The 20,707-nt window shown below is 28.2% G+C and overlaps 2 protein-coding genes and 1 non-coding gene across 3 annotated transcripts; all 3 read left to right on the top strand.

Moving 5' to 3' along the window:
- Window positions 1–2,959, top strand: LOC101514624 (DEAD-box ATP-dependent RNA helicase 52-like). Its single transcript, XM_027336427.2, has 6 exons — window positions 1–541; window positions 678–761; window positions 848–1,090; window positions 1,275–1,433; window positions 1,546–1,659; window positions 1,972–2,959. The coding sequence occupies exons 1-6, from the start codon at window positions 371–373 to the stop codon at window positions 2,665–2,667; spliced, it is 1,467 nt and encodes a 488-aa protein (XP_027192228.2). The 5' UTR covers window positions 1–370; the 3' UTR covers window positions 2,668–2,959.
- A 2,692-nt stretch (window positions 2,960–5,651) lies between these two features.
- Window positions 5,652–7,835, top strand: LOC101514303 (uncharacterized). Its single transcript, XM_004508453.4, has 5 exons — window positions 5,652–5,783; window positions 5,888–6,008; window positions 6,092–6,195; window positions 6,929–7,060; window positions 7,559–7,835. The coding sequence occupies exons 1-5, from the start codon at window positions 5,781–5,783 to the stop codon at window positions 7,583–7,585; spliced, it is 387 nt and encodes a 128-aa protein (XP_004508510.1). The 5' UTR covers window positions 5,652–5,780; the 3' UTR covers window positions 7,586–7,835.
- Window positions 7,836–9,776: 1,941 nt separating this feature from the next.
- TRNAS-AGA (transfer RNA serine (anticodon AGA)) lies at window positions 9,777–9,858 on the top strand. Its single transcript has one exon. It is a non-coding gene; the product is annotated as a tRNA-Ser (tRNA).
- The last annotated feature ends 10,849 nt before the right edge of the window (window positions 9,859–20,707 follow it).

The raw sequence follows: 20,707 nt of genomic DNA, 5'->3' as shown, positions 1-20,707 counted from the left end.
ATCCGATGATTCATCTTACTCTTTCAATCGCCCCGCTCCCAGACAACGTGGTCGAGGCGGTTACGCTCCCCCACCACGCCGTTTTCCTCCTCGTCGAGAAGAACCACAGAACTGCGATCCCTCCCACCGTAACAACCGCTCGCCATTTGAAACAAATGGCGAAACAGAAAACGGTGTCGTTGCGAATTTCGAAGCGTACGAATCTGTACCAGTGGAGGCAACCGGAGAAAACGTTCCTCCTCCCGTAAATGTCTTCGCGGAAACCGACCTGCACGAAGACTTAAAAAGAAACATTGAGCGATGCAAGTATTTGAAACCTACCCCCGTTCAGCGTTACGCGATCCCCATTGCTGTTGCTGGACGCGACCTTATGGCTTGTGCGCAAACTGGTTCCGGTAAAACGGCAGCTTTCTGTTTCCCTATTATATCTGGAATAATGAAGTGTCGTTTGGCTAATGACTTGTCGTCTATGCCACGTGTATCCAGTGTTGCATATCCCAGTGCACTCATCTTGTCTCCAACTAGAGAGTTATCCTGCCAGGTTCTTTTCATTTCATTTTCTTTTATTATTATTATTATTATTATTATATCTCTATTAAGTTATAATGTGTGATAGTTCTTATTATATAATTTTATAGTTAAATTCAATTTTTATGTTTGAAAATGAAATATACTAGATACACTCAGAAGCTAGCAAATTTGCCTATCAAACAGGAGTTAAGATTGCTGTTGCTTATGGTGGTGCTCCAATTGGTCAACAGGTTTGTGTTCTGTTTTATTGTTTTTCTTGTTGTTTTAAGTATTATGATAGTGTGGGTTGCTATTTATTGTTTGTAATTGTAAACAGTTAAGGATTTTGGAGAGAGGCGTTGATATTTTAGTTGCAACTCCTGGACGTTTGGTTGATATGATTGAGAGAGAAAGGGTTTCATTAAAGAAGATTCAATTTCTTGCTTTGGATGAGGCTGATAGAATGTTGGATATGGGATTTGAGCATCAAATTCGAAATATTGTGCAGCAGATGCATATGCCTCCTCCGGGCGCTAGACAGACATTGCTTTTCAGTGCTACTTTTCCCGATAATATACAGGTTTGATTAACTTTTATTCCTGTCTAGTTTTTTTGTTTGTTACTAATTCTAATGATGTTATACACGATTCATGAACTGTGTACTTTATAATGTCTAATAGTAGTGTATTGTGATGTTGTAGACTTGTAGTATTCACTTGGTCTGTGAATTGTATAATGATTTTGTTGTTTGTTGCCATCTGCAGAAGCTAGCGTCTGATTTTTTATCAAACTATGTGTTTTTGGCTGTTGGAAGGGTTGGTTCAAGCACTGAACTGATTGTACAGAAAATTGAATCTGTACAGGACATGGAGAAACGAAACCGTCTTGTGGATCTTCTCCGACACAATGTAGTCAATGGGAAGGTAAAAATGCTTTTGATGAATTGTTGATTCTTTGAACAACAATTATTGGAGTTAGAGTACTAGCTGTTTATGAAGTACTCTGTTGGATAATTTGTTTTTCAATGTGATGCAGCTTGCTTTAACTCTTGTATTTGTTGAAACAAAGAAAGGAGCTGATGCTTTAGAAAACTGGTTGTGCAGAAGCGGGTTTCCAGCTATTGCTATACATGGTGACAAGGTTCAAATGGTTAGTAGCGTTTGTTCTTTTGCTTTGTTTCTGCCGTATTCTTTATTGTGTATTCAATGCATGTCATGTGCCTGTTTAGTTGTATTAGCTACTGTTGCAGTTACTTATTCTTTATTTGGTATGATGTTTGTGGTCCCTTATGCATTCAAATCCAACACTTTGATTATACAATCCAAAACACTGTCTTGATTGTGACATCTATTCTATGTTTGCACCACTAAAATTAATGTAAACCTGTGTCAATTATTAATTTGTTCTTTGTTTTCTTACTTGGAAGATGTACTATTATTTGATTGATCCATTATATTTCAGGAGCGGGAAAGAGCTTTAAGATCTTTTAAACGCGGTTATACACCAATAATGGTTGCAACTGATGTAGCTTCAAGAGGATTGGATATCCCTCACGTTGCTCATGTTATTAACTTTGATTTGCCTAGAGACGTAGATGACTATGTTCATAGAATTGGTAGAACAGGCCGTGCTGGCCAATCTGGTTTGGCAACTGCTTTCTTCAGCAACAAGAACATGCCTATGGCAAAGGCTCTTGTTAGCCTTTTGCAGGAAGCAAAACAAGAAGTTCCCTCATGGCTCCTCCAATGTTCCGAGAGTTCAGCACCCGGTGAACGCAACAGTGGACCTCAAAGGCCCTGGAGAAGTAACTACGGAGGTCGTGATTTCCGGAATGCAGCTGAACCTGTAGCAGATAATTACAACTACAACAGATACAACAGTACTTACAACAATTATGGCGATCGTGATTTCAATAATGTCCCTCAGCAAGTGGAAAATTACCACTACAACAGTACCTACAGCAATGGAGACCATTCTGCAACATCTTATATTGATACCTCTTTAGAAATTCAAAACTCTAACAATTACTCGTATGACACCACAAATAATACAGTTTTTGCGGGAAGTCATAATTACAGTGGTTCTGGTTTACTTGAAGGCAGTGATGGTAATGGGCCATGTGGTTATGAATCTGTTGTGCCCACTGGGTGGGACTAACTAGTCTAGTATCTTGCTGGTTGCATCCTTTTTTTTGCTATTGATTTTGAAGGATAAGGTAATGTACCTTGTATACAGTGATGCCGTAATGCAAATAGCTTGGCCCCCTAACTTTAAGGTAGTTCAAAATTTGCAGACCTTTGTCTTATTGAATATTTTTTTGTTGATCCCCTGGTTTTTTAGTGGATAGGATGATCATTTGCTTTTTTGAATCTTGCAAGTAATCAAAGGGCGATTTGGAACATTTATCTTAAGAATTTGCTTAGTTGTACTATTTATCTTTTTGCTTTTATGGTCAGAATTGTTATATAAACTATTCAATTTATATATCATTTCTAATACTTAATATAATTTTAGCAAGTGCTTGATGTTGTATTGTGTGTTGTCTGGGATATTTGCCTAGCCATAACTGTTTAACTGCGCTGTATTTGTTTGCATGCTCGAGGTTTCGCATAATTTGTGTATTGTACATAATATGATCGGTATAAAAATTGTATTAAACATAACTAAAATTCTTTAGTTTCATACACAATCACAATTAGTAATTTAGCTTTTAGGTAAAGTATTGGGTACAACTTAACGTCTGTCTTTTTGATGGATAAATTCTTACAACTTTCCAAGGTATTTGCATCACCGTGAGTTGCCTAAGCTTATTTCTAAAGTATCATATTCTCTCCAAAACTAAATGAACTATTTTTCCTAAAGCAAGTTTTCACAAATCACCTCTCAATCAAGACTTTCCAAACAATGGAAATGTAAAATAAATAAAAAACTAACCATGAAATAGGAGCAAGACGATACTTACAAAGTTGCCTATGAAGCAACCTTTCCATTCCATCCATCAACTTCCAAGATAGGTTGAAACACTTTTGAATTGTATTATTTCCATAAAATAAATGTGTCCTTATGGTCTCCAAGGGTGCCACAACAGTTTATTGATACTGCACCAGCAATTAATGCCCCACTAGTGAGTTTTAATCAATGCTTTCTTCAAATTTCTTCCTTTCAATTCATTATGCCAATGCTTTCCTCAACATTTTCCAACGCTTCACCTCTGATTAATCCTTGAAAACCTGTAGTTTGAAAACTTGCTTTAGGGATCAACGCATATTTCACGGAAGAGTTTTAACTAGTGGAAAATTGGTGACACTGCCACTATCTTTAGAAATAACAATTGGAGGACTTAGTGAAAAATCTAAATCCAACTAGGCCAGGTTTTGCAAATTTGTGTTGAAACAAACAATTTTAAAACTTTCTAACAGCTGAATTTTATGAAGAAAAAAGTGTTAACACACATGCAGTGGTATGTTGTCCTAGTTAAATATTAACAAAAATTGTTGCACCATTGTATTATGAGAGGAGATCCAAATTAGATCAGAAAGGTAGCTATCTTAAATAATCTGCGTGAGGAAAAGAGAACCAAATCAATTTCAAATTTATTATGTGAAATCTAATTCAATTTTTCTTTGTCATAATTAGAATTATCCAATTGTTTCTTTGATTGGATTTTAGATTATTAGTAATTAATTGTTACCCACAAAAGATGGATAAAACAGATAAATTTAAAGACCATCACAAAGATAAAACAGAGGCAAAATTACACTTTTCGTCATTATGTTTAATTCTTGCTTCGGTCTTTTATTTATTTTTCCTTGATTAATTCGTTTGTGTTATATTTTGTGTGCAATTTAAGGTTAAGTTATTATCTATTTGCAATGTTAACTTCTTTAACAAAATCCATTAAAAAAAAATTGCATATGTGACATTTTATAGATTATGTGGCTTATGACTTAGATGAATCACAACATGTCGGCATCACCCTTTCCTTTATCCATTTCTTCCATAAATCTAAGTCCCAAAATATGAAAAACCATAAAACTAGAGAACTCTCAAATTTTTGAAGCAATGTCTTCATTTAGAGATTATCCTTGGCATTCACAAACACGGAACAATGGTCTGTTCATATCAAATAAGAGGAATGATGAATTCATACCTGAATGTTGTTGTGAAATTAAAGCAATTGTTCAAATAGTTACAAAATCAGGGTCCAACAAGGTAAGGAAATTATAGGGTTATTGAAATTTTGTGGTATGTGTTATAGATATTTTGATCCAAATTATCTTAAATGCCATGTTTTTAATTTGTAATGGTGTTCTATGTGTAAGGTTATACATTGAATGTGGTTGTAATTTATTTGATTGGTTTTCAAAAGATGTTCCTTATTTTGTGTCTCAATGTGGAGAACGTTAGCAAAAGAAAATGCAAATATTGACACAGTGAAATTTGATGAAGATCGTAACTGTGATACACATGAACATTTGAGTGTAACTTTAATTGGTGTGATATAAGTGTTGATGTAGTCATGTGATGATAAAGTGTAGTTGACGGATTCAAGTGATGTACTTGATGTAATCAAGTGTTGGTGTGTTGAACAAACAATTAATGGAAATAAAGTTTAACGTAAATCTTGAAATTGCAGAGATATCAATTAATATCAATAATGGTGTTAATAATGGATACATTGGAACGGTTATAGAAAGGAAAAAAAAATGTGAAAATTTTCACTTGGAAGTAGATTGGTTTATATAAATTTATAGAAATACCTTTTGATCTTCAATCTATAGGAGTCCATAGAAATTTATGTAAATCATGTACCACTTAACCTTTATCATTGTTAGACACTAGTAATAATCACTCAAGGAAATCAAGACATAAGTATTATTTCTTTTTATTATTTTATGCAACTTATTTTATTATTTTCATTTTATTATTTTATTTCGGTAAAAAGACAAAAAGTCTGGGCCGTTTTTTTAAAACGATTAAGAATATATTAAGAATGGGCTTATCTCTAAAACGATTTGTAAACCAGCCCAAATATTTGGTGGGCCTAGAATATATTAAGAATGGGCTTCCGGTTCAACTTTAGCAACGACCTAGTAACATTAGCGGCGAACCTATATCTTTATTAATTATTTATTATTTAATCAAATCAATCATATAAGGTATTTGTTTCTTATAATAACGGCTCTGCAGTCTCACTTGCATATCCTTGTTCAATACGAACTATAAACCCTAGCCGTCTACCATTGTCTTCGTTCATTACTCAATTAACAATGGTACCATTTATTTTTCTGTTTGTTTTCTTACTTTCAAGTCTTAATTCGATTATAGTTTATTTGATACTAAATAATGGTTTATTTTTGTGTATGAAAAATTGCAGACAGGAGAGGCAGTTAACCCTAAAGCATACCCTTTGGCTGATGCTCAGTTGACAATAACCATAATGGACCTTGTTCAACAAGCTGCTAACTACAAGCAGCTCAAAAAGGGTGCTAATGAAGGTAACCCTAATTTCTTATTAATTTTATTTAATTTATTTGTTTCTTTTGATTTTTTAATTTTGTTTGTTTTTGTTTCATTGTAGCCACTAAGACACTGAACAGGGGTATTTCTGAGTTTGTTGTTATGGCTGCTGATGCTGAACCTCTTGAGATTCTTCTCCATCTTCCTCTACTTGCTGAGGATAAGGTATCTTATTCTTAACTTGCTTATTTTATATTTTTTCACTCTTCTTGTAGCTTTAATTTATTTTTTTGTATCACAATCTGATATAATGTTAGCTTTGTTGGTTGAATCTCATAACAAATTAAAAGGATATACCGTTATACACTGATCTCTTATGTGTTGCGGTTGTTTCATGTTGCAGTCTATTTGTTGTTTTTACCATTGTAGATTCTACAACTTTGCTCTAAATTTTTGAAATGTTTGATTTGTGATTATATACTATGAAGTTCCTTGACTATTGAACCCCATATTCAATAATTTATGTCATGTCAAAGGTTTTAAATTGTGGTTGTGTTGCAATCCTTGATATTTAAGTCAAATATGACTGCAATTGCATTCACTGCTGGCTTTATTTCATTTTGTAACGGAATATAATCAATCAGCTTATTGTAATGTAGCTTGGTTGCACTGAATAGCAAGGGTTATTCAGTGCTCACACATTGACTATGTTCCACGGGATGTAACTAGGTCGCAAGACATTTGTTGTATCCCGCTCACAGACCAAATAGGAGTGTGATCAACCATGTTTACTAGTAACATTGATCTGCTTATTTATAATATCAGTAAAATTTACATGGTTAGCTTTGCTAATGTGTGTTGCAATTGAGAAAATGTGTGGTTTGTCTCAACCATCCCCTCTGTATGTTATGAAAGTATAGCTTATTAATCATGTACAATATCTTTTTGAAATTTGTAGAATGTTCCCTACGTGTTTGTCACATCAAAACAAGCACTTGGTCGTGCTTGTGGTGTCACCCGGCCAGTCATTGCTTGTTCTGTGACAACTAATGAAGGAAGTCAATTGAAATCTCAAATTCAGCAGCTAAAGGTATGCACTGTGGTTCAATTTCACGTAGTTGCTAAATTGCAACTATATTAGTATTTAAACTTAATTGCAGTTTTAGTTCTCCTATTTTCATCAATTCTTGAAATTGACCCTTCTACTTTAAAATTGTGATGTGACATATTATAAAATACTTGGCATACAATATGATGTTGTATAACTATCTAGGTGTTTTAATTATTTATACATCATTAATTAAATTACAAGAATGAATAATTTTAAATGTTTTATAGAATTTTTTAGAAATTTCATGGATGTTAATCATACCACATCATCATATAGTATGACACATTTAAAACTTGTCACATAATCATATTTTATTTAAAAATCTGAATAAGAGACAAAAACTGTGAAATATTGAAATAGGAGGACCAATTTCGTGAATCGGAAAATAGAGGAACTAAAACTCTAATTAAGTATTGTATTTATTATCACATGTTCCATAAATTAAAAATGCATTCTGAGTATTTGATTGTTATGCAGGATGCCATTGAGAAGCTGCTAATCTGAAAACTTCATATTCCGTATGATGGTATGATGGGCTTCTTGAGTTGTGCTGAAAGCGCCTTCAGAGGCCTTGACTGGACGACTTGTTGTGCTATCCTATACGCTGTGTTAACTTATTTTAATTTTCTTTTTTACTGCCAAAGGTTATCTTGTGTGGTATTTTTGATTTAGTACCAGCTATGTTTTGAACTGATTTATAAAAACATTGTTTAGTGATCCTTTGACTAGTAGAATTTTCAGTTTTATGTCAAAATTTAGTGCAATTTTATTTACAAGAATTTTATATTGTTTCATATTAGAGAACTTAACCTGCAAGAGGCATCAGTTTCCTAAACTTTTTTGATGAAAAACCATTAGTAAGTTAAAATTTTAACAAGAAAAAAAGAATTGTTAAGTTAAATTTTCTTCATCATTTAATTCTATGATATTTATGGGTTTGAATCTATTTTGTGTTGTTGTGAATATAATTTATTTGATTCGATTCCTGATAGAGATGCTTCTTGAATCCCACGATCTCTTCTTGTAGGATTCCACGTTTATAATTAAATATAAGTAAAAATGAGTCAAATAATAAATAAAAATGAGTTAAATTTTCTTTATTTCCAATTGGCGTACAATTTGGATTTTGAATTGAGGTATTTCTATCTTCTTTAATCATCCACTTTCGCCTATTAATTTTCTTTATTTCCATTATTGCCAAACTTTTGTACGATCTATTTATACAAGTGCTTATTTATATAAGCATAAGTTAAGGCTTATGAATATTTTAAGCATATTTTCAATTTTTCATTTTATCTAATGTAATAATTCATGGCTCTATGAATTTCCAAGACCCTTAATAATTACTACATTTAGTATTTATTTGATTTATTAATTATTAAAAGATTTAGATTAATAAACGATTTTTAATAATGACTAAATACGATTAGAATAAGTGTGTCGCTGAATTAGTGTTTTCTTATTATGTTGTTCGTGATGTGAGAAGGGTGTCAACTTCTTTCTTACATGAATATCTTGCTTATGTTTTTCTGTGACACAAATTTGATGTGTATATTTTGTTCACTTTTCATTGCCTGTCCTATCAAAATAAAAATAAAAATTAAGCATGAGATAAAAATCAGCAATTCTAATCTAAAACTAACGAAACCTTTCATAAATCAATAGTTTGATTGAGCTATGTTTGTCTCAACCATTTTTTCAATAGTTCACTCCAGCATTGCTAAAAAAACGTGTGATTAAAGTTTATCTCTAATGTAATGAGCATTCCAATTTTAGTACGAAAGATTTATACAAGAGTTATATATATATAAATAAAAGAGAATAATGTATAATAATAAGAGATTTATTCAATTAGATTACGGAGTAATTATTATTTTTAAATGTAAGTTGCCACGTAGAAATTTAGTGCTTCTTGTCATGGGTATGTTTTCTATGTTTGATTTAATTTTTAAAAAGTTTTCGTATGAATTATTACTCTATTTATAAAGTCACATTATGACTCTATTTTTCAGTAAGTTTGTATATATGTCAAAAATGTATTTAGTCGTATGTTTAAATTATTGAAAATGTTAACAATTATATAATTATAATATAATATTAACATTGTTTTCTGAAATAGGTTTATAAGAAACCTAGATCTAATTTATTTAAAAAAGCACAAACCCAAGATAAGTTTGGTTGGAGGCTAAACTTAGGCTTTATTGGACGAATTTAATTTTACTTGTAACTATGATGTAAAATATAAAATACAGATAGAAAAAGACAATTCTTCGAAATTTTTAAAACAATCTAAAAGAATTCTAAAAAAATCACCGTATGTGTTTGAAAAATGTTTGTGTTATGACAAATGGATTATCTCCACCAAATTATGAAAAGACAAAAAAAGAAAAATTTAAAAAGAAAATAAGAGATGATAAGAAAGAAAGAAAATAAATAATATTTAAATTCATTGCTATGATGTACATAAAATATCAACTCTATTTAAATATCAGACGTAATTTTAATATGATGACACCATTGTCATTTTCAATTTTTATTTTTGGTAATAATTATGAAAAGTTTTTAATTAATTGATTAAATTAATAGATTCGCAACAAAATGTTAACTAATCCAATTTTTTTTTTAAATAATCAATATAATATTAATAAAAGTATATGGATAAGTGTTAAGTATGGAAATATAAACGTCACATCAAGTGAGCGTGCCGGAGTGGTTATCGGGCATGACTAGAAATCATGTGGGCTCTGCCCGCGCAGGTTCGAATCCTGCCGCTCACGATTTTACTTTTCATGTTTATAGTTCATTACTAAGTTAGTTAATCATTTATAGAAACTTGTGCCAATTTTAAAAGTTATCTTTTTTTTTTTTCAGAGATAAATTTTGATTTTACAATATTCATACACGTGCGCATTAATTAATTACTTGCGTTAGACCCCTATACTTAGATGAGCTTCTCATGATTAGTGATGAAAATATACATCAATACACTTGTATAGGGGATTAAAGTGATTTATACTACAATGAACTAAATTGATTAACTCTTATTTCAAAAATATTGAATAAACTCCTTTGCAGTGGGACTAAAATAATGTTATGTAAGTGCACTCTTCATTTATTCACCTCTTGACAAAATCCAAGTCATAGTCACCAACTTAATAAAAGAAAGTAATCTTATCTTTTTATAATCGCTGTTTGTTATACCATATCCCAGTTGTTCATATTCTGTATGATCGATCGACATTTTCCCATTATGGAGAGTCTTATCACATTACTATTATTAGAAAACAATTTGTTTGCACGCACACCACTAATAAGAGAAGAAGTAAATATATAAGATGGGGAATATATCACCTAAGAGAGAAAATTAGGAAAATAGAAGATGTAGAAAGATTTTCACATGTTTTGAAAATGAGTAAGTTTCTCATTTAATTAGTCAGAGAGCAATATAAAATAAGATTACATAAACAATTTGTTCTATCGAGACTAATTTTAATGTCTAATGTTACCGTAATTATTTTTTTTCATTTCTAATTATACCATTTAATTAATGTAACGCACAATAGTTTTTAAATTATTTTTCTTTACTTTGCTTTTATAATAATATAAATATACCAATAATTAATAAAAGTAGTAGATTAAATCATAACTCTTTTATTTATCATTTTTTTTTTTAATTTGTGTAAAAAGATCAAGTACTAAAAATATTTTTTACACTCCACCTCATTTTTTTTTACTTTACTTTTTTCTTTCTCTTTTTCCTCTTTCGGCTACGCAACATCCACCCTCTCCATTTTTGTTTTTATTTTCTCTATTCTCTTTCTCTCTATTTCTTCTCACTCCACAACACTTAAATCCTCAACTCTTAAAATGAATTTAACATCTTCAATAGCATAACTTCTCGTTCTCATACAAATACTCTTAGTTAGAATTTTTGGAGGTTAGTGTTAATGAGTCAAGGAATGATAAATGACCCAATGATCAAAAGTTGTTTATTGAGACACTTTGAGGTAAATACTCAACTCTTATGCTAATAATGAATCTCTAGGAAACGTATTTTTGTTTAAAAATCTTATTTTGTGCTTAAAGTAGATTTAAAGATTTTTTTATGGTTTTTTAGAGTTAGATAAACTCTAGAATAATTTTTCTAAAGTCTTGAGAATATTTGTGATACTCAAATTTGTCAGTTGAGGTCCTGTCGGCTACTCTGGGAGTTGTTGGAGAACAAACGTAGTCGATTCTTCATTGTTGTGAGTAGATGACGATCATCGTCATATATTTTTATTATGCTATAATTATTATTTTACTTGTTGTCTATGTCAAAGTTTTACTGAAAAATTGGGAAAACACAACTTTTGATTTTTTCTTCTTCTCGATCTCATCATTAATTACTTTCATGGTCTTTGTTATATAAAAGATTAATAGTTTGATTTATTTATAAGTTATAAAGTATTTAAATATTGAACTGTTATACAGTTGAACATGTTTTCCATGAGTTATGATTAAATGAGAAATGATTTTTTAAAGTGTTTAAGAAATAGTTGTTATAATTATGAAATCGTTAACGGCGGAAGGTGCACTTAGTTACCTCGTTTTGATTAGGGAGAGTTATTCGTTAGATGGAGCTGCTCATATGAGAGATGTCATCTATAGGAGGAGAGAACTATCCATGTAAGCTCCTTAATTTATGTGTGATGATGCGTTGCAGAATTGAGAGGAGAGGACTATCCGTTAGATGGAGTCACCCATAAGGAAAATGTCTCCCTTAGGAGGAAACAAATATCAATAAGATGAAGTCGCCTCTTGGTTCTCAAGAATTTGTATGTGTATTTGTTTGATTTTCTATGATGATTTTAAATATTTCTATCTGAACGGCTAAATTATAAGTTTAATGATTTTATATCTGTATATTTTACTTGCGAATTATCTATATTTGAGAAAGCATTGTTTAAGATAATTCCCACAAGATTGCAAAATAATTTTTCGTGACTTTTTGTGTGTTTCCCTTCTAATTGGTGGTGGTTGTTGTCTCCTTACTAAGTCTTTTTGAATTACCCCTTCATGTTGTTTATTTTTTTTCTTCAGATTCATAAGCAGCTAAGTAGCAAACTATTAGTAGATTCATGTATCGATCATAATTTTTTTGTATGCCTATTTGGTCGAGGACCTTTTTTTGTATAGTACGTTGAGTCGTGGTGTATTTTGCAGCTATTTTGAGACTAGAAAGTCTTTTTGGGAGTTGTATTGAATATTAAATTTTGCTCTTTGGATTATGATTGAATTGAAAGTTTAAACATGAATTTTATAAATTTGAAAACGTTGAAGTTACAAAGGATACCCTGTCGAAATTTCGAGAAAAATTATATATATTTTTTTTGAATTGATTGTTGAGAACTATTTAGTCGCTTAATTATTAAGTTAGTTGGTAGGTTTGTCAAATGAGTATAACTTGTGCGCCGATCACGACGTTTAGTTTTCGAGTCGTAACAATATCAACCTTTTTACCACATGATCAAATAATTGGATTTTAACTTATAATTACAAATAATTTTATCAATTATTATTAATAGTTCAAATAAATTTTAAACACTGATCTACAATAGATCACCTTTAATAATTATACTATGATAAAAAATAATAGAAAAAGGTGTAATCTTAAAATATCATATGAATTTATTAGTAGTAATATTTTTATTAAGTATACAAATAGTTGATCGAATCAATATTTTTTATATAATTGTTAATAATATAATTTTTATTGTTTGAAAATGTAATTAATATATCTATGGTAAATTATTTTAATGCTCCGGAAAATATTAGGTTTACAAAATTTGTAACTATGTTTATCTTTCTTTCTTACATTATTACAACAACTGATATTTTAAGTTGTAGAAAATTGAATAATTATTATAGTAGCTTAGATTTTTAAAAATCATAAAAACAATTATATAAAGTATAAGGATGATTATTTATTAAATTAATACATATATTTTTCATTTATTTAATACATTTGGCCGATATCAGTATCCAACTTATTTAAAGGGCACCAAAGTGTTGAACTTTTTTTTTCCTTCAAATGCAGTAAATGTGGATCACTATAAATTATATATTTAATTACAATTTTAATCTTTATTTTTATCAATTTATGAAATTAATCTTCATATTTTAACTAAAAAAAATGACATATAATAAATAACATGATATATGACATTAAATGAACAACACTTATCAAATTACAATAAGACTATTTAAAAATTTAACATTTAAATTCAAAAAAAAATTATTTAATAATTTAATTAATAATAATTAAATAATTAATATATTTAAATAACTATATATCATAAAATTATATCTAACATCTTTTAAAATATATTTATTTTTTAATTAGAAAATAAAAAAGCGGTGCTAAAACCGACTTTTATTTGAAATAATGAACAAATTATGTTGGTTATTTAAGAGGCATGTTGAATTTGAAGTAAGATAGTGGATTATAAATTTTAGTCATGTTGTTACGTAATACTAATATTTATCCTCCAATGGAGAAAAAAAAGTGTCTTCCAGATAGCAAAGTGGCCATGTTTGGCGAAAAGGAACATTAATAAATGCAACTTTATATCTACTTGATAAGTAAACTTCGATAATGGAATATATTTCCTAACACGATTCTTCTTAACAACACTCTGTAATAATTGGTTGGTTTTCTTTAACACAAATATAATTTATGGTGTTTTTTTTTTATAAAAAAAAATAATTCAAAAAATATTTATATCATGAAGATATTATTGAATTAAGTTGCAGATTAAATCGTTCCCTTTAAGACGTTTGTAATACAAATTATCAACCACAAATTCCCTAAGATAAAACAATCAATACAAACTGTATCGAATATCTACTACACCATAAAAAAAAGTTCTAAAATTACACCATCAATATGATAGTTAATTGCTACTATTGGTAATATGGTACTCGAAAGAAAGAAAAGAAGATGACAGAGAAAGAGAGAAGCAGAGATAATTTTCAGATATCAGAATATTTTTGGCGTGTTTTTCCAACTGAACAGAGTACTCTATTTATATATGATTTCTACATTTGAAGGAGAGAAAAATATACTATCCATTAAACTGAATACACATAACCCTGCAATCTGAAATCTTCTAGGTTTTGACCATGACAAAAATTGAAGCACGAATTTGGGAAAGGAATTCACTGGATCATATGTTGAATCGGTGGAAGGTAGACACATGTACAATATATTAATGAGAGAAAAACGCACGCAATTAGTTTAATAAATAAATAGTTTTTTAATTTTTCAGATACTAAAAAATAATATACCACTTAGTCCATGTTCGACCCAGTCTACACGCGTGTGTGGTGGTCTGTTTAGTTGAAATTCAAATATATAGAATTATTATCCCATATTAAGTTATATATTTAAGCTATAATTTTTTTTACAAAACACATCAATCAATGAGAAATATTTTAAACTTGTATCTATTTTTTTTCTATGATATTCTAATTTTATAATGTTGTGAGATGTAATTTAGGTAATTATTAATTTTGGAGAATATTGATATAATAGTTAGAGAAAATTTGAGATAAGTCTATCTGTTATAAAAAAATTAACAATTTTATTTTGAAATTTTCGTTAGATAATATTCGTGGTTTTTTCTTTCATTTAAATGTTATATTTTGTATTTAATTATATATATTTTTATTTAATTTCTTTATGTGTATTTTTTCTAACAAGTGATATCAAAGTTCATTCAACTTGGTGGGAGAGCGAGAGTGAATCCTAGTATAATAGATCATTGTATCGAAAATCTTCTTAGAAGTACAGTTAGAATGTGTGTTTCATTTGTTATAACGACGAGTCAAGTATAAGATCATTAAATAAGTCTTACCAATAATTTTATATCATTATATTTTAATAGTATTTATTTTAATATAATTTTTTATGTGAGATCCACATAAAATAAGGAGAAATTGCTTTTATTTTATAATAATAATAATAAAGAACACAAAATTAAAATAAATATAATTAATATTTTTTTACAAATTAGGAATGGATTTGATTTGTTTATTTGCAATTTAACTATTTAAATATAAAAAATAAATCTGATTATATTAGTCTATTAAGACAAGTTTTCAAAGAGGAAAATTAGTATTTTTTAGACTAAATAGCACTCGCGGTCCCTTAACTTAATTTTAGTTAATTTTTTTAATTTTTTTTCCTGATTTATTCATTAATTTTAATTTTAGGTGACAATTTGATCTTTTATGTTTTAAAATATCAACAATATTATCCTATTTTTTTACAAAAATTCATCAAAATTTTCAAATAAAACTCATTAAATTAATTATCTTCTTTAATATAATACAAATTTCATCAAATGCATAATTCAAATATTCAAATAAACTCATATTTTTATCTCCAACAACATCAAATTCATTAATTAAAGAATGAATATATGAGTTTATTTAAATATTTAAGTTATGAATTTAATGAATTTGCATTATATTGAAGATGCTAATTAATTTTTATGGATTTTGTTTGAAAATTTTGATGAAGTATTTTTGTAAAAAAAAAAAGATAATATTGTTGACATTTTAAAATATAAAAAATCAAATTATCACTTAAAATAAAAATTAAGGACCAAATCAGAAGAAAAAAAACTATAATATTAACTAAAATTAAGTTAACGGATATTTAGTCTATTTTTTATTTACTATTAGCAATAACTTGTGTTATTATTTCCTAAAATGTTAACCCTAATTCAACCGTATAATCGCTATAAGAGTTTTATTTGGAAAAAACAAAGGAGGCCAAAGAATTTGCGTAATCCGTAATGTATTTTTTTTTTTTAATATTTTTATACATTTATTATTTTTTGTCTCGGTATATTTAGCTATTGTCTTATTTATTTTTCGAATAGAAGTTCACAAATATATTTTTAATTATTTCATTTTTATGTTCATCCTTGTTGCTAACACCTAAAACCAGAAAATAAAATGAGCACTCTATAAAATTCATTTGTTTTTTATAAAAAATCTAGATGCAACAAATAAGAGAAAAAAGTGATTGAAATCCAATGGACAGACAAAATCAAAATTAAAAAGAGAAAAAAGAGTTCACAATTTGTACCATCTGTAGAATTATATTCCTTTACCGCAACAGAAGAGATTCGAACATTCAATAACAATGGTGTTCTATGTGCCACACTCGAGTTATGTGTTAGACTGCCATGCAACGAGCTTGAGCTAGTTCATGTCCTTTGCAATCATGCTGCCAACCGATCTATAACAAAATAATAAAAGTAACAATAGGAATAGTAATAAAATAGAACAATCTGTTTTTTTCTTCTTCTTATCATAATTGTTATTAGTTATTTTCCCCTTTTTTATCATTCATTATTGTCTTTTTTTTTTATATATAAATGAATTTTTTTATAATATAAATTTTCATCCCATAATTATTTTGTAGAAGAACTGCCTTTGATTTTGTTTTCTTTTTGTACTTAACGATACGAATAAGCAAGACTTTCTCGTGGTCAAACGAAATAATTTAAAAAAACATTCTCCTCCTTTAATTAATTTAAATGTTTATCTTTGATGTTTAATATTTCTTCTCGAGCAAATAACTATTGTTTAAACAATTACAAAATAAACACAATTAATTCTAAGTAACGTTGTAAAGAACGATAGAAGATGATAATACTTTTTCTATTTGTAAAATAGTAATCTCTAAATAAAACTTTTGTTTTTTTAAAAAAAAAATTCTAAAATTCTAAATTATTAAATATTAAATATTAAAACTATTTATTTATAATCAGTAACAAAAGAATTTTAAATGTACTAAATTTACAAACATATGTTTAAAAGTATATTTTTTTAGCCATTTTAATGAATATGTTTTTTATTCTTTGAATGTATCTTTTATCAGTTGATTTAACTCATAAAACTACTAAAGAGAAATATTAATAATGAAATATTTTATAAACTATAGAGTAAAACATCTCATAAATTTGATAAAAAAATCGTAAGCAAAATATAATTTATTGATAACTCGTGATAAGATTTACTGATAATTCGGTAGCAACCACCGATAATTTGTTTATCTGTTTTTAATGTTTATTTTAGAATGTATATATTAGAAAATGTGTTACTAGTTTTATTTATATAAGAAAATATATCGCAATACTCCAGTTGAGAAGGCTGGGTTGGAATATAGTAGATACTACGAGTATGTAGAAATGGGTATCCACAAAGTGGTTACGTGTGCTAGCTAGCTAGCAAGCGTGTTTGAACAACTACACTCAAATCTCAATTAATTTGTGGAGAACGATATTTCCATGTTCCATGTTCATCTAATGGCTGGACGGCGCACAATTATTCATATGGTGCTGTCTGTTGGTACGTGTGGCAACAAGTCAATGCACATGGATCTTAAGTTGAGATTGTTTGGGTATAACAACAAGTCAACAACAACATACTATACTTCATACGGATAAACTAATACTTTAGCACAATGCCATTTTACGCAAAAACTTCAATTAATATTTAAATTATCAAAACCTCAAATTAATCTTTAATATTATAATGATAATATATTATTTTCAAAGTAAATTTCATCTTTGAGATATTTTTATGATAATAAATTATATTTTTTTAAGATTTTTGATGATCAGATAATTAATTTGAGTTTTTTTAAATGGTCAATATTAATTGTTAATTGTTAGATTTTGTTAATTTGAATTTCTAACTGAGTCAAATATTAAAGTGATGTTACTATACATCTTCAAATACTAAAATGATAATTTTTCTACATTTATATTACTAAGGTCGACATGTTATTAACTTAAGTTGAGATTGTTCCATTTAATGCGAATGCGATCGCACAATAGAGATGATTGTGTCAACTTTCTGGACCCTACTCGGTATCAATTATTTGAGGAGTCCAAATACATGTTAATTTGCTCGGAGTATTTTTCTCATTTTGTGTTTGAATATCCTGTTGCTACTGGACCTACAATATGATTGAGTGACAGAAAATCATACTAATACTAAGCAAAGAATAGTGATTTAACCTTCGTATCTTTTTGGCAGCAAGTAAAGAAATCTCAAGTTAAGACAATCTACCACACAGGATAAGGGAATAATAGGAAAATTAACTCTCTACTTAGTGGGGGCGGGCGAATGATTAAGTTTTAGGGTGATTTCATTTTCTAGGTAGGTTATTTTCAACGGAGATATCCTCATAATTAAAGTATGTCAGATATTAAATATGAATATATCTTTTAATGAAAATTCGATTTTAAATTTATCATGTATAAATTTAGTCACTTTTATTAAATCTAACATCGATTAGTGAATTGTGTTTGACATTATCTACTAAAAAAAATATAACATTTGGGTGAGATAAATAATTGGCATGGTTGTGACTTGAGAATATGACAAAACTAAATAACTCAATAAGAAAATAAATGCAAATACAATATATGAATTAACACAAACATATGGTGGGTGCAATATACAAGGTATAAAGTACAACTGTAAAGAAGACTAGGCATAAGACCCTTCTAATGACAATTGATGCAATTTCCTAACCCCTTACTCATTTGGGGTTAAACACGACTAATTATAATTCGTTCACTAAAAAAAAGTGAAACTTAATTTCTTTTCTTGATGAAAAGCTTTTTCAATCAATTAAGAAACCTAATCCCTTATGTGAAAATAATTGAACAGAAATATTAAGCATAGGAACTCAAAGAATGCATTCAACTCATTTCAGACTCAATATATCCCTTTTTAAGGAAAATACTAAGTCAAACAACATTGCAAGTTACAACTAGCCCAAAAATTAAGTTAGAAATGCATGAGTGCAATCAATATTATCTAGGCATTTTGGACAAAATTGGCACTCCCCAACTCGATGACCAACTAGTCTACACTCCATCGATTTGTGTATTTCTAACATGGTTTCATATTTCAAATGGTGTTACATACTATCCAAGAAGTACAACTTACAAGCCTAAGAGGAGGAGTGTTATTTGGACACACCTTTGTAGACACCTACTAAAATACAAACAAAATGAGTGTGTACTTAAATTGACGAGAGAGAGAAAATTACTTACACCTAATTTTATATCAAAATAAATAACACTAGTGCGAGCTTAGAAATAAAAATATGAAAAAGAAAGAAGAATTGTTGGTAGGAGTCGTAATAGACCAAACCAACTAATATGTGATTTTTGTTCTAACCTAAGTTAGGTTCCATTTTTAAGTTTAGAGCAAGTTTTGTATGAGGAAAAGGAAATACTAACTGTAAACCATCAATTTTATCTCTACATTATCACTTTTTAACTACAAAAATATTATAATCTCCAAACTATTATGATCTATTAAGGTAGTCCTTTAGTTCTGTAAAAAATAATAATAATGAGTCCTTCAATTATTTTAAAAATTGAGAGAATGATAATTCTAAGGCTAACTTGATGGAATAAAAATAATATAAAAATTATTTATTATTATTTCTATAGTTCAATGACTAAATTGGAGACGGTGGTAGTTTAACGCATAAATTGATGAGATATTCAAACATCAACACTATTATTATGTTAAAAAAATGTATTTGTTAGTACTTAGTACTAACAAGACATTTTTTAATACTCAATTACTAAGACACTTTTTAATATTCAATTTTTAACCACGGTTGATGATCTGCAAAAGCATCATAAAAAATAAAAATAAAGACATTTTAATTATGTTAACACCCTAATTCTAATAATTATTTATAACACTTCAAATAAAACTTTACCTTCTACTCTACATTTATTCTTCTACTTCAAACATATTATATATATATATTACTTTCTTTTTTCCAAAATAATATTTTTTTATTCAACCACACTAAATTCAACTTGAAATCTCAACAACTTTAAAAAGAAATTTCTAGAATATAAGTGTTTTAAAAAATTTAAACTTTATATACTATAAAACTTTTTTTAAATTTTCGGTACACAAGTGTGTTATAAAAAACTCAAACTAATTGTCTTGAAAAATATTTTTTAAGTTTTCTTAAACACATTTATGTACAAGTTTTCTAGACCATAAATGTATTTTAAAAAATTCAAAATTTGTATTTTAAAAACTTTTTTTAAGTTTTCTGAAATATATTTGTATTCAAAAAAAATTAAAAAAAAAGTTTTTAAAAAATTCTAATTTTGTTTTTTTAAATGTTTTGAATAAGTTGTGTTTCGAAAAAATTATAAAAAAAATATGTAACACAAATATTTATAAAAAAATATATATATAATTTGACTTTTAAAAAAATATATAAAATTAAATTTTTATTAAAATTAAGGACAGGAGTATAAATATGAAATTATGAAGTAAAATTTTCCACCTCAAAATATATTGATTAAAAAATAAGAAAATAAAAAATCTTAGGGAACTATACCCATATCCAAAGATACATTATGTATTGTTAGCCACTCTCTTCAAACACACATATCTTTTATGGTTGGAACAAAGGTATTGTATCCGTTTGTTTAAAATTTTAAAAAATTAATTTTTATTTTATATTTTTAAAAGTAATTTTATAAAAATTTATTTAAAAATAGTATAAGTTTT

Source organism: Cicer arietinum, chromosome 7 (assembly GCF_000331145.2).
Source record: "Cicer arietinum cultivar CDC Frontier isolate Library 1 chromosome 7, Cicar.CDCFrontier_v2.0, whole genome shotgun sequence".
Taxonomy (NCBI): domain Eukaryota; kingdom Viridiplantae; phylum Streptophyta; class Magnoliopsida; order Fabales; family Fabaceae; genus Cicer; species Cicer arietinum.
The sequence above is the reverse complement of the archived record's forward strand: the minus strand, read 5'-3'. Positions and strand labels throughout refer to the sequence as shown.